General features: G+C 38.2%; 1 protein-coding gene across 4 annotated transcripts in view; it reads right to left on the reverse strand.

Moving 5' to 3' along the window:
- NRP1 (neuropilin 1) overlaps positions 1-13,997 on the reverse strand; it is a 197,076-nt gene that overhangs the window by 26,252 nt on the left and 156,827 nt on the right. For 3 of the 4 annotated variants that reach the window (XM_044678433.1, XM_044678436.1, XM_044678434.1), the window contains 2 exons: positions 9,235-9,379; positions 3,277-3,381 (listed from right to left, as the gene is read on the reverse strand). In XM_044678433.1, coding sequence (XP_044534368.1) covers positions 3,277-3,381; positions 9,235-9,379 — 250 coding nt within the window. The remainder of the gene's footprint in view (positions 1-3,276; positions 3,382-9,234; positions 9,380-13,997) is intronic. The other variant, XM_044678435.1, reaches the window with a different exon arrangement.

Genomic DNA, 13,997 nt, shown 5'->3' on the forward strand with positions numbered 1-13,997 from the left:
AGAGAGAGAGACAGAGAGAGGGAGAGGGAGAAGGAGAGAGAGAGAGAGAGGGAGAGAGAGACAGAGATAGAGAGGGAGAGAGACAGAGAAAGAGAGAGAGGGAGAGAGAGACAGAGAGATAGAGAGAGACAGAGAGGGAGAGAGGGATAGAGGATAAAGAGAGAGAGAGGGTGAGAGAGAGAAAAAGAGAGAGGGAGAGAGAGAGAGTGCTAGAGAGTGCACGTGGAGAAGGAGTTTAAGAATAAATGAAACGGGACAGGCAGGAGTCCAGCTAGAAGATAGAAGTTATTATGAATCAGGGAAGATCTCTTGCCTTATGTGCCCCACACTAGTAAGTACTCAATAAATGTTTGTGGTTGTTACAGCTGATGATGACAATACCCTCCAGCTCTAGCTGGGCCCTAGTCCTATGTTTCCAGTTCCCACTGATATTCCATTTACACATGGAGTAGAAAAGCACGGGACACATGTTACACATCCCGAGTGTGAACCAGAAGCAGGCAATGCTGCCCTTGGAATGTTCTTAAGATCTCTGAGATAATCAGCAGCAGTAACAAGTCATGATACACTCTCCCCCAGTAAACCTGCTGGATGTGTGGTCACCCATGAACAAAGCCTCAATGAGGCAGGCTCTGGAAAGAAAGAATTATATGTATTCTGGGTTAAGGAGGTGAGTCTATAATGGCAGAATTGGAGGTAGTCCAGGGAACATTAGCATTATGTTACCCGTGGCCCTTTGGAATAAAGATTCAAGGTGAAAATTCACTTTAAAAGACTGATATGCATTATCAGTTTTACATGCATGCTGTAGGTTGGGAGCCAAATTCTGCTTTCAGAGAGATACGGAGCTCCAAAGTAAAAAATCAGACTCCTGGTGCCTTTGAAGTCAATTGTATTATCTAATGACTCCAAAGGCATTTGCAAATGAGTAACTTCTGGGGTGAATTTCACCTTGGCAAGCATGTATGAAAGAGCAGAATTGTCCTCATTTGCATGCATTTCTTATAAATTCACCTGGAACTCAATGTATTCCTAGAGGAGTGGGCACTCTGCTATAATACTTGTCCTCTCAACCCCATACAAATAAGTCACGACAGGAGCAGAAATGAAATCAACCTCAGCTGTGTAAAATAACTTTAAAAACTCTAATGAGAGCATTGATTAGGATGAATAGAACCTAATTTCTATGTTCCCGCCAATCAGTGTCAGAGTGAGATGGGTTTGATTTGGCTTCATAAAACTGAACAACTAAAGTATGAGGCACACAGTGAAAGTCCCATTTGAAAGGGTTAAAAAGAAGGGGCAGGGTGAGTCTAGACACAGGAGTTGTGTGGTTTAGACGGAAGATGGCTGGGGAAGTTACATGGGTTGGATAACACAATAATGTTCACTCTTAGTGAACATTCATGTCTCAGCAAATATTTTTCCAGAAAGGGAGAAAGGGCAGTTTAATAAAACAAAAGATGTTTTCAAATAATAACTTTGTCTCAGCTTAGTAAATTAACAATACACTTGAGAGGTGGGCATAAAGGAAGCTTCTGATGCCTGTGACAAAAGCACTTTCTTACATCTCTCATCCTGCAGTCAGTCAGTAAAGCAGTGTCCAAACCCCAGACACTTTCTTGTGTCCAGATGCTCTTACTATTTTCATGAATGTACTTAGAAAATCCTTGAGACTCGTAACAATTATTAGTGAATGCAACATTTGGCCTTCACTTGGACTCAAAGAAATACAAAGTGCATTTATATCTCTTTCTAGACGGGGTAATTTAGACCACTATTGATCATACAACTGCTCTTGAATAGTTAAAGGGTTGTCAGTGTTTCCTCTACAAATGTCTTATTTTTGCTGATTTGCAACTGTATGCCATACACGATTTGCTCCAGGCTAACATACTTGCCCAATTTTATTCAAAGGCTTTGGTTTCAATTGGTTCAGTCATGAATGAATGTGAAAGCAAGGAGGTTAGTTATTCTGATATCAACAGTAAAACTGAAGCTTTGTTTCTAATCAATACCAACTGACCACTTTAGTGGGTTATAAAGAAAAAGAGCTGGTTTAGGACAGGGATGTACATTGATTGCTGTAGTCAGCTCTTTTCATGAGAAATTTCAATATGGATATACGCTATGCTTTACCAAAAGCCTGGCATTTGGAGCATAATGTTTATGGGAAATTATGGGAAGGCTTGGAAAGAGTTGGTTGTATAAATGGTACTCTGTTTTTGCATCTACTCTAGGGTTTTCTATGGGATATTTTAAATAGAAAATAGTTTTTATTAATCAGTAACATTAATTTTCTGCAGTTATAGATTTGGGCAACAGTAAAAAGTTTAAAATGAAGGGAAATAGTAGCATAGATTTCATTAACAGCATGATCAAGAGATGACTAGCCTGGAAATTAGGAGGGTGGTAAGTTCCCTATACTTTCTATACCTCCCTTTCCCCTTCTTACCTCATCCTACCTTCTGATTTGGGATTCTTGCTTAGAGATTTATTAGTGAAAAATACAGAGGGAGAGATTATGCGGTCATTAGTAAGGTATTTTGGGAAATATACTATGAAACCTTATAAAAACAGTTTAGCCAATAATATGGAGTCATTTTGACTTCCCTCACACTCTAACCTTTAATATAGCCAATGGAAATTAATTATGTAGGCTTTCTGTGTCCCTGCTGTGTAAAGATGCAAACCTTATTATAAACATTAATATTTAGTCTCAGATTTGGGATTTTTAGAATGAGATTCAGATGATATGTGAAGCTTCATTATGACCTGGGTAGTATTAAAGGTCCCATGGTGCCTTTTGTAACAATAGGGTGAAAATCCTTGTGCTTTGGCCAACTTCCAAATAATGTAATCACATTTTCCCACTTGACTAATATTTCCTCTGCTATTCCAACTAGACAGAATTCTCTCTCTCTCTCTCTCTCTCTCTCTCTCTCTCTCTCTCTCTCTCTCTCTCTCTCGTTTATTGTTATATGGAATACTAGAGTACAGTATTTGCCATGTTACTTATGGGTGGGTATAAAATTTGACGGTTAGGTGAAATACTGACTTAATATGTTACATATAAATTGGAATATAAGATATTTTAGTATTATTTTTCCTGAAAGGTAAAGATGTCTTAAGTAATATAATATAAAATTTCTGATAAAATTGTCACGATCAATGGGGTTATAATGTTCTTCTGCTATGGAATTTTAGATATTAGTTGGAGATGACCATGATATGAGCAAAAATGATGTTGCAATGAAATGAAGATGGTTTTTGCACCTGTCAGTTGGAAGTCATCACCTGTTCCACTGTGACAGTTGGCCTGGTCATCATCACATTCATCCACTGGATTCCCATTAGGAGTGGTTGGTCCAGCTGTAGGTACTGAAATAAGACCCAAGGGTTATGATCTGCCATAACTAAGATGTGTTCTTCAGCCTATAACAGTCCAATTTGCCAATACTGGGGAAGAAAACTCCAGTCCATGGTGATAAAGGCAAGACACATAATCTTGTTTTTTCTTTTAGGTGCTTTCTTTGAAGGCATCATGGAATGCTTAGTTTGGATATCTTATTTATTCTTGTAATGAGTTAGCAAACCCAAATTTGATGAATTATATTCTCTATAGACATCTCTTTATTGCAGAAGCTTGGGTTCTCACTAGGTATTCAAACTTAGGAATTAAGAACATCAATGAGACATATTTTGGCTAATTTTTTCCCTTTCTTTTAATTTTTGATGTGCTGAAGAAACATACTTGTCATGACTACATTGGCATAATTAACATTTTATAAATTTATTCAAATCTTAGCATAGCTTCCCTTTTCCCAAATGGCTTCCCCATACTACTACTTAATTCTATTTCCCCCCTAAAAGTTTATTAAGTTTTTCTCTAAAAAAGCTTTTCCAAATACTGATTTTTCTGTTTGGAGCAGGTTTGTGAGAGGCGTTGTCTCAAGGTAACTTGCCATCAGTTTTTGTTAATTTCCATAGAACTGCATTCCATGGTTGGTAGGTATCCCCAAATCTTTGAGTTTGCAGTTGAAAGGTAGCTAACATTAATCAAAAATTCCTTTAAATTTAGTTCGGCACATTCTTTCCCCCCACCCCCAGCCTGTTACTCATTTTTCCAGTCTGTTTAATATTTTACAGTTTTCAGTATTACATTTCATTTTACAAGACTTGAGATATTGTACATTTCCATTGAAGTTTGAAAGCCAGACAAGCTGTAGCCAGGGGGGGTGGGGAGGGGATCTGTTCACTCACAGCTTCTGGCCAGTGGAAATGTTCTGGTAACTGCTGCCTTCCCAATAAAAATCTGACACTGTTTGTTATTGTGATTAAGTGCTCTGCAGAGTTATGACAAATGTAGCTAAGCTCCAGCTTCCTCCAATCTCCAAACATGCACACCGACAGTTCATTCACTCAGCATTCTACCAACATTTATGGAGCTTTCAGTATGTGCAAGGAACTCAGGGGGATGGGAAGATGAAATGGCTTGGTTCCTGTCCATAGGAAAGGATAAAATGCAGGTAATGCATACACTATTTACTTCTTCACTTGTGATTTCATAATAGGCAAGTTCATTCCACTCCATGCTCTTCCCTGGGGTATCACTGAGTCAATATAATCAACCGGGACAAACTCCTGATAGATTTGGATGTCCATAATGCTGTCCTACTGTGTTAGAACTGCTATCATTAAGAACTTTGGACTCTTCTTTATCCTTCTCCCCAATTTATTACAGTATCCTTGTTGTCATAAATGCTCAAGGTGTGGTTCCGATTCTGAGGAGAGAGCACCTCCTTTGGTCCTATCAAGACTCCATTGGAAGTGTGGAAAATGAAACAAATGTGCTGTCATAGACCATTCTTTTATTGTTCTTTTGCATTAACTTGATTTTCTCTCAAAGATTTAAGTCCTTCAAGGTTGGGACCAAGGTTCTATTATTCTTTTCTCCTTTGCATTACTAACACATACCTGGTGCTCGACAACTGCTTATGGACTGATTTATAAGAGAATCTACTCATTTATATGGGATTCAACTAGGTTGAATAGCCATTTAGTGAGTTGGGTTTGAGTTGGCATGGACAAATAATTTGATCTTTTCAGGTCTCAGTTTCCTCATCTAAAAAATAAGCAAGATGCCTTAAATAATCTCTAGGGAGCATAGCAGTCTGAGCAGCTGATTCTTAGTACCTACTATGTGGAAGATCCTATGCATAAAGATGAAATAAATATAATTTCTGCCCACAAAAAGCTTGCAATCTAATAGGGGACCTATGAAATGAACCAAAATAGCCCTGCTACAAGGAAGAAGGAAAGAGGAGATTTAGACAAGAGCAGCGAGAAATATGAGTAGGAGAATATTATCTTCATTTGAATGACAGAGGCAGCATGAGGTAGGTATTAGAGAAAAGGAAGGTAGATATTGGGGAAGGCTTCATGTGATAACAGATTTTATTTTTCTTCTTTGTATCTATATCTGTATATAGGAATATCATCTATATACAGTGTATAATAGTATGTGTGTAAAAATAGACATATAAAGCATATGCATGTATGTGTATATTTTTCATAGGATTAGATACTCACAGAAAGGACTTTAGGAGTCATCTAGTCCATCTTCCCCATTTTGTAAATAGGGAATTTGAAGCTCTAAGGTGAGTTCCTCAGTTTTGTGAGTTCTTGGAACTTTGAGGGCAAATGACATGATCAAATGCTCTGTTTCACGGAAAGCTGCCACTCATTTCAGTCTTTCCATCCATTGCATTCACCCTACTTATCAAGCCAGCTTTTCTTTCTAAAATTAGGGATAGAGTTAGTTATATTACCATAACATAAATTTCTTCTCCAATGGACTCCATTCCTCATTACTTTGGGTGACTGAGTCTGCCCTCCATCCATTTTGTTTGTTCCTAGCATGTTCTCAAACCTACAAAACCAGTATTCCAGCTAAAATCCCTGAGACATGGTTAACTGAGATCTGTTTTGAGAGCATTAAGATAATACAGTGGCCTGGGGTGATGCTGTGAATATAGAAACATAGCTACAATGTTAAGGAGGGAGATAATGGGCTTGTTTTAAATAAATCCATAGAAAAGTTGCCATGAATTATTCAGTAGTATAGTAGTGAATTGATTGAACTAAGCACATGTATATTTTTATGGTGTTTAATTTGCCCAGGAATGTAATTATATTTGATTAGCTCAAGGTCCAAATACTTTTGGAAACCAAAAGAAAGAGGTATTTTTTTAAAAGGCATTCCTCAGGAATAGTATGAGTACAGGTTTAATAGTTTAATGTTTGGTTACTGACATGTTGGCAATACTTATAATAAGTAGACATACTAGCAATAGTCATTTTCCTAAGCAAATCTTGAGTTAAACTTTTGATTTTATGAATTGGTCAGTCTTAAGGCTATTTTGTGGTTAGAGTGTACATGGGTATAAAGCTTTAGAGTAGTTAAAATGAACCAAACCAATACTTATACAGCAAGAAAGCCATCATTCTACTTAGCAACATTTTCATCATAAACCATTGTATAGGTGTTCCTTCCACATCTTGGGGGTTAGGGGTATGGCGTCCCCACTATCTGGAAAATTCTTATACATTTTTTGGCCCTCCCTTTATACCAGAGAAGTCTGAATTTCTTTTATGAGGTATTTACACTACCTTATTGTAAAATTTGGGTTAAGTAGTTGGTCGGTGTAGGTCAATATTAAGTAAAAAATACTGTGTGAAAAAAATTTAAAATATAAGATAAATATAAAAATTAACATTTTAACTTTGAAAAAGAAATGGTGTATATTTGAGGTATTAAAAGATAAAATATGTTGATGTTATATAATACTTATACATATATTTTATGCATTTCTGAGTTTCTAAACTGCTGCCTTTGTGTCATCTGTGGTTTCCAAAAAATTCCCCCAGATTTCCATTTAATTTCTTATGCTGACCTGCAATATTTGAAATTGCAATGGGAAAAGTTGCAAAGTGGAAGAGATACCTGTATTTATTAAATAAAATTACATTTAAAAAATGCAGTCAGACATTATCACGTAGTATTTTAACTCTGCTTGGCCTTACTGACACTCCCAAATGACAATAATGAAAACTCAACTATACAGAACATCTTTTAAAAAAAATCTTTACTTTCTGTCTTAGAATTGATACTAAGTATTGATTCTATGACAGAAGAACAGTAGGGGTAAGCAACTGGGGTTGTGACTTGCTCAAGCTCACACAGCTAGGAAATGTCTGAGGTCAAATTTGAACTCAGGACTTCCCAACCCCAGGACTGGTACTCTATCTCTTGCGCTACCTACTATTTTGAGGGCATCTTTATAAAAATACAAAGTGCCTTCACATAAATGGCTCCATGAGAACCATAGAAATGCAGGGCTGGAAAAGACCTAAGAAGTTACTGCACTTGACCAAAAATTCCCTCGACAATATTCCCAATCACTGATCATTCATTGATAATTCACTGACTAAACCTACTCCTAATTCAGTCTCTATGTGAAGACTTCCAGCGACAAGAGAACCATTACATCCTAAGCCATTGTATTCTACTTCTACATAGGACAAATTGTTAGGGAATTCTCTTCAATGTTGACCTAAAACATGTTTCTCTATAACTTCTACCTCTTGTTTTAATTCTCTTCTTTGGGGACAGACAGAACAAGTCTAATCTCTCTTCCACATGACAGTCCTTTAAATATCAAAGACCATTATGGTGGGTCCCTTAAGGATGCTCTTATCCAAGCTTAACATGTTCATTATCTTTAACCAGACCTCATGTGTTATGGCTTCTGATTCCCTTCTCCATCAATGCCATTCTGGTTACACTCTTCTGGACACACTCCAACTAGCCAATGCTTTTCCTAATCTGGAGCCAAATACAGTATTCTCTTTGTGGTACAACTGGGGCAGAGTACAACTGTAAAATCACCTGTGTATTCTGAACACACTGCTTCTGTTCATGTAGTCCAAGATTGCTTAATTAGCTTTTTTGAGTGCTCTGTCACACTATGAACTCATGCTGAGCTCACAGTTCACTTTGACTTCTCCAAATTAAATAATCATCTCCTAAATATTTCTCTACATAGCCAATTAGACTGTAAGCAACTTGAGAGCAAAATATCATATAAACAGGACTTTTCAAGTTGAGGATGTTTTCAAGAAAATGCCTCATACACAATAAATGCTACAATTTAATCATTTGTTTTGCTTTGTCAACAGAAGAGTCACTTTATTATCTATCAATCAATCAATCAATCAATCAATAAACATTTTCGAGGCACCTATTATGTGCAAGGAGCTTGCTAAATTAAAATGAAGTTCCTTTTCCTAAAAAATTTAAATTTTTAAAAATTTTCAAATGATCTGCACATTTTATCCCTCACACTTCCCTTCCTCTTACCTCAATGAGAAAGCAAAAAATATAAAATCACTGTTAAAAATATGTATAGTCGAGCAAAACAAATTCCCATGTAAGCTGAGTTCATAAAATGCCTCCATCTGCAATCTGAGTCCAAAACCTCTCTAGCAGGAAGTGGACATCATGTTTCATCATGACTTCTCTGGACTTGAAGATAATTAATGTATGGCTTAGAGTTCTCAAAATGTTTAAGGTGTTTGTCTTTGTTAATATGTAGATTGCTGCCATGGTTGTGCTCCCCTGACTCTGCATCAGTTCACAGAAATCTTTCTGGGTCTCTTGGAAACTCTCCTTGAAGTTTCTTTTCTTTCTTTTCTTTTTTTAAATAGTAGCATCAGATAATTTATGGCACAGAAAAATATGATATAGCCATGAGATATTTGAAAAGCAGTGGGGACTCTGGATCTGAAAGCAACCTAATGATAGGTTTAAATATCCATTTTCTAGAGGGTGCCAGTGGAGGAAACTATTTCTGAACATTAAATGGATAAAGATTACCTGGAGAAAAATGTTTACAAAGGCAGTTAGTTACAATACACCTGTGGGATTCATGAAATTCTCCCCCAACCTCTCATATAATTCCATTGTCATAATTATAATAGTATATAATTCTGGCAGTGTTCTGGTGAATGAGTTGCCTTCCTAGAACTTTGTACAGAAATGGTTTTTATGAAAACAAGGAAGGACCTTTACTACTTGCTGAAAAACAGGTATAAGCACCAGTGAGAACACACACTTGAAGAGGAAAAGCCAACAACCAGCTAGAACTGGCTCTGAAAATTGTAATTAATTACCTTCCACTTCACAACCCAGCAGCTCCATTCTTAGCCTTAGTCCTCCATGAGTGGCTCTCTCCGGGTAGATCCTGATGAATCGGGTGGACAGAGGAGTAAAAGTTCGAAGCTCAGGTGTATCATAGTTGTTGTTCCCCTCAAAGGACTGTGAAGTGTGAAAAAGGCGATTATTAGGACAGCGCTCCTTATTAGCAAAGAACTTGTGTCCCTGCCCCTCTCCAAGCCCCTTCCATCTTTGGGCTCTGGCATTTGGGCTAAGAAATAGGCTATATTTTTCTCACTGAGTATACAGGTGGCATTTCTTTCTTAAATAAAGAGGGAACAAATGGGTAGTTAAACCTTTGCTGACAAGCGATATCATTTTTCAGAAACAGTAGCCTTCAGTGTCAGAAACTAAAGATTTAATGAGGTAAGTTTTTAAGTGATTCTCTGATGTGTGGTTATCACTTCCTGAAGGGGGTGAAGGGCTCTGTGTGTGTAGGATGACAACTGAGAATAAGAACTTGCCACTTTTACAAGCTTATCATAAACTACACAATTTAACTAAATATGGCTGTTTGATTCTCTCAGAATGAGTGGGGTCCCAGTCTGATAAAAGCTAGTCTTCTCAAAGAGATGAAAATTACATTCCAGGAGTTGGAACGGGTCAATTTTATCTAACAACATTGCTATTTGTTTAAGAACTGCCTACCCATTGAAAAAAGGGTATTTATTTAGGAAATGCCAGTCCACTTCAGCCATTTAAAGATAAAAGATTTCCTCGTCTCTGGGAAAGGAGCAAGTGACCCAACTGGCAACATTTTCAAATTCATGTTATGAAGAATGGCGAAATCATAACATGAATCTGAATTTCCTTTGAAGTAGATTCCTGACAACTGGATACATTTTCCTTGTCAAATAATGGATTGGGAGACAGACATCCTTTGTATTCCTGAGTCAGCACCTTCTTCTCCCTGGAAAGTCAGGGGAAATGACAATAAAATGCTTTTAAGCTACAAGGGATTTTTAGCTTAACCTCCTTGTTTTACCAATAAGGGAAATAAGGACCAAAGATGTTGACTGACTCCAAGATCACATCATAAATTAATCTCATCAAATATAAAATTCCTGAGCTTGCATGTGATTTAAAGTTTCCAAATCCTATTTATCAGAAAGCAATAATGGTCAGTTCAAGAACCACCATGTATAGCAGCACATTTTTATTTTTAAATATATATTTTTAAAAAAACCCTCTTACCAACAAAAATAAAAAAACCCTCTTGCCTCCCGTCTTAGAATCAATATTGCGTATTGGTTCCAAGAGAGAAAAGAAGCAAGGGTTAGGCATTGGGTGTTAAGAGACTTGCTCATGGTCACAAAGCTTGGAAGTATCTGAGATCACATTTGAACACAGGATCTCCCATATGTAATCCTGGCTCTCAATCCAGCTAGCCACCTAACTGCCCCTGGTTGCACATTTTAAAAAGATAGCTTAAGAAAGTGGGTCAGTAAATCCCCATTCCACTAGCACGATAATGTAGAGTGCCACCATATTGCGCTAAATCTTAATAATCTCGCCAAGAAATTATAAGCAAAATGAAGCCATTGGTCACCTGGTGGGAGGACATGGTGTGAATGTCAAGAGGAATTTCACCAGACAAGTCATAAAGGGAAATAGTTGTCAGTTCCAATAACAAATAACCCGTCTTCATGCCATGCTGCCTCTACTCTATCAACTTCACCTCCTCCCAGGAATCTTGAACTCTGTCCTCGGAGGCTTTCCAGTTTCAGACGTGAGCTCTCACACCTTATTCTACCCAGAATGAGGCTTCCTCCACTTCTCAGCCATCTCTAAATCATGCTGCCATGCATGTGTGTTTTGCCCAACTTCCACGTCTCCAGTTCCCCCTTATATGTTGTTTTACTCCATTAAAGTGCAAGCTTCTTGAGGGCAATGGCTGTTCTGCTTACTTGCCTTTGTAATGACCAGCATTTATCACCTAGTAAGCATTTACCAAGTGCTCCGTCTTTCTGTCTGCTTGGCACGGAGAGAGCATTTGTAGTAAATGCTCTATCTGTCTGCCTGTCTGTAGAAGCAGACGGGCTACGTAGTCAGAAAGGCATTTACTGGCAAAGAGAAGCTATGAGAAATCTAACAATAGCCTGGGCACCGGAGAACCCTCTAAGTTTCCCATCGTTTCAAAAAAGTGGACATGGTATTAATAGACCTGTATTCCTCAGACGGCACTGGAAAATTCATAGGTAATGAGGTTTTAACTCTCCCTGTTATTAGGGTCTAATTAATTTGTTGTCAGTAAGGCACTAATTATCACAAAGATTCCATTATTGCGTAGACATGCTTTGTATACATTAACATAACTCAGAAGATCCCTGGAACAAAGCGTGTGCGGAGACGTCCATATCTACAGAATTCCAGACTCTTCTCTTAATAATGGCCTTAATAGAAGCATGAAACAATGAAAACTGAACTCCTAAGATATTGGTGCTGAATACTGATGAAGAGTTGAGCGGAAGAGGCATATGGAATCAGGATGAATCTTTGTCCTTGGTGACATGGGTCTATCTGGGAATGGATTTTGAGTTATGCCCTTTGAGCAAAGGAACTGGTGTCTTCTTGGAAGGGGGGCCTGATTCTATCCCTCAGGAAAATTGAGTTATTCTAAGGACAGGGACTTCCTGGACACACAAGTGTGCTTGCTAGGTGGGCTTTAAATCCCTGGGAAGGGGCATGCTTCATTTCATGAACTTGAGCCCTCTTTTCCTCCTCTTAACTCTCCCACTGCTGGGAGCAGCATTCCAATAGTTCTCTCACATTTGCATATTTACAAACTGAGGGCATTTCATTGTCCTTATACAAATTTAAAGGAGAGCCTCCAAAACAAGAAAATTTACTGGATTTCTTTTCCCTGCTAGAGGTTTCTTTTGGTCAGAGGACATTTTCAGCATTACTGTGAAAGGCACTATATAAACAACTTGGATTTTTTTTTTTTTTACATTTCAGGCTGTTACAGAAAGATAATGATGCTGGTCTAGCTCATGTTTAAGAAAAAAACAACAGATCTCTCTCTCTCTCTCTCTCTCTCTCTCTCATTCTCTCTCTCTCTCTCTCTCTCTCTCTCTCTCTCTCTCTCTCTCTCTCTCTCTCTCTCTCTCTCTCTCTCTCTCTCTCTCGTTAAAGATGAAAACTGTGAGTAGCCCTCCTGATGAATCTTTCTCTCAGTTTGCTATGTAGGCTGAGAGCTTCAGCTTGATTACAAATGCCTGGATGAGATAACAAAGGCTCAAGAAGCATATGATGCATGGTATAAAAAGCATATGGTGATTTTTTTTCTCTCTCTTCTAGAACTGTGGTGTTGAAGAACGTGTCAAAACAACACACACTTTATTGGGAGAGCAGCTATGTGAAGTTGTTGATTTACACCACATTCACACTTTGCAATGAAGTCACAACTCTCAGGGCTGCGAATAATGATTGGTTTTAAGCTATTTCCTGATGTTTGTTTTTTGTTTATTTTTTTTTGTTGGCGAAAATTAAAAACAAGAGTTAATAATTGATTTCTAAGTACTTTGAAGTTTCCAAAGTGCTTTATAGGCATTATCTTTCTCTAGTCTCACTTAAATTCTTTAACTTAAGTGCTATGGGTATGATTATTCCTATTTTAGGGAATGGAGCCTCCAAGAGGTTAAATCGACCTCTTAAGGTCATAGATTTAGAGTTGGAAAAGCCTTCTGAGGTCCTATAGTCTGACTTTCTTCTTAGAGAGATGAAGAACTCAAAAGAGGTGACTCACATAATGTCATCCATTTGGCAAGAGCAGAACTGATATCTAAAAACCAGGTCCTCTGACTTGCCTAACGTTATGTCTAAGTAAGCAAGTTTCATAAGTGGGAACTAAAAGACATCTTTCTCTTGACAAGTCCAGAACTTAATCTGCTCTGTGATACTTTTGGAAAAAGTGAAAAAAAAGAGAAAGAATTCAGGAGGGAGAGGCAGATGGAAAGGCAAAGAAAGAGGGAGGAGAAAGGAGAGGGAGTTCAAGAAGGAAAGAAGGAAGGAAGAAAGAGAAGGGAGAGAGAGGAGAAGCAGAATCAGAGGGAGAGTTGAGAAGGAAAGGAAAAGGGAGAGGAAGGGGAAAGAGAGAGATGGAGAGGAGAGGGAGAGAAATCGAGGAAGTGTGTGTGTGTGTGTGTGTGTGTGTGTGTGTGTGTGTATGTGAGAGAGAGACAGAGAGAGAGAGACAGAGACAGAGACAGAGACAGACCTATAGAGAGAGGTGTGGATATCCACATAAGGACAATAACAAAGGCATTTTACAAATTACAGATCAGTTTGAGATGGGGATAAGAGAGAGTTCTCCTGTTTTAAAAAGCATAAGCCCTGCGTAGATGGCCTGATGTATTAACTAGTCCCACATGGGAGACATGGCTTGTCTCCACAGAGTCAACACATCTGGAATGAGTGGGAGTTGGAAGCATTGTAGAGTTTATGTTTCCTGCCTCCAGCAACTTTGGCCTGCATCACTTTATCAAACCATATTCCCACACTCATTCAGGCTTGGTGTGATGATAATGTTCCTTACAATGATCCATGATTTCTCTTTCTCTAGAGAATAGGTCATGGGCAAAGCTGGGTAGAGATAATGGGGCAGGAGAGGGCTAAGGAGAGAGTGGGGGGGAAGATTGAGGACATTCTTGATTTCAAGGGACAAGCTGTCTCTTGATAGCTCTTAATACTGATTTAAAAGGGGCACTGCATGGCAAAA

The sequence above is a fragment of the Gracilinanus agilis genome, chromosome 5 (assembly GCF_016433145.1).
Source record: "Gracilinanus agilis isolate LMUSP501 chromosome 5, AgileGrace, whole genome shotgun sequence".
Taxonomy (NCBI): Eukaryota; Metazoa; Chordata; class Mammalia; order Didelphimorphia; family Didelphidae; genus Gracilinanus; species Gracilinanus agilis.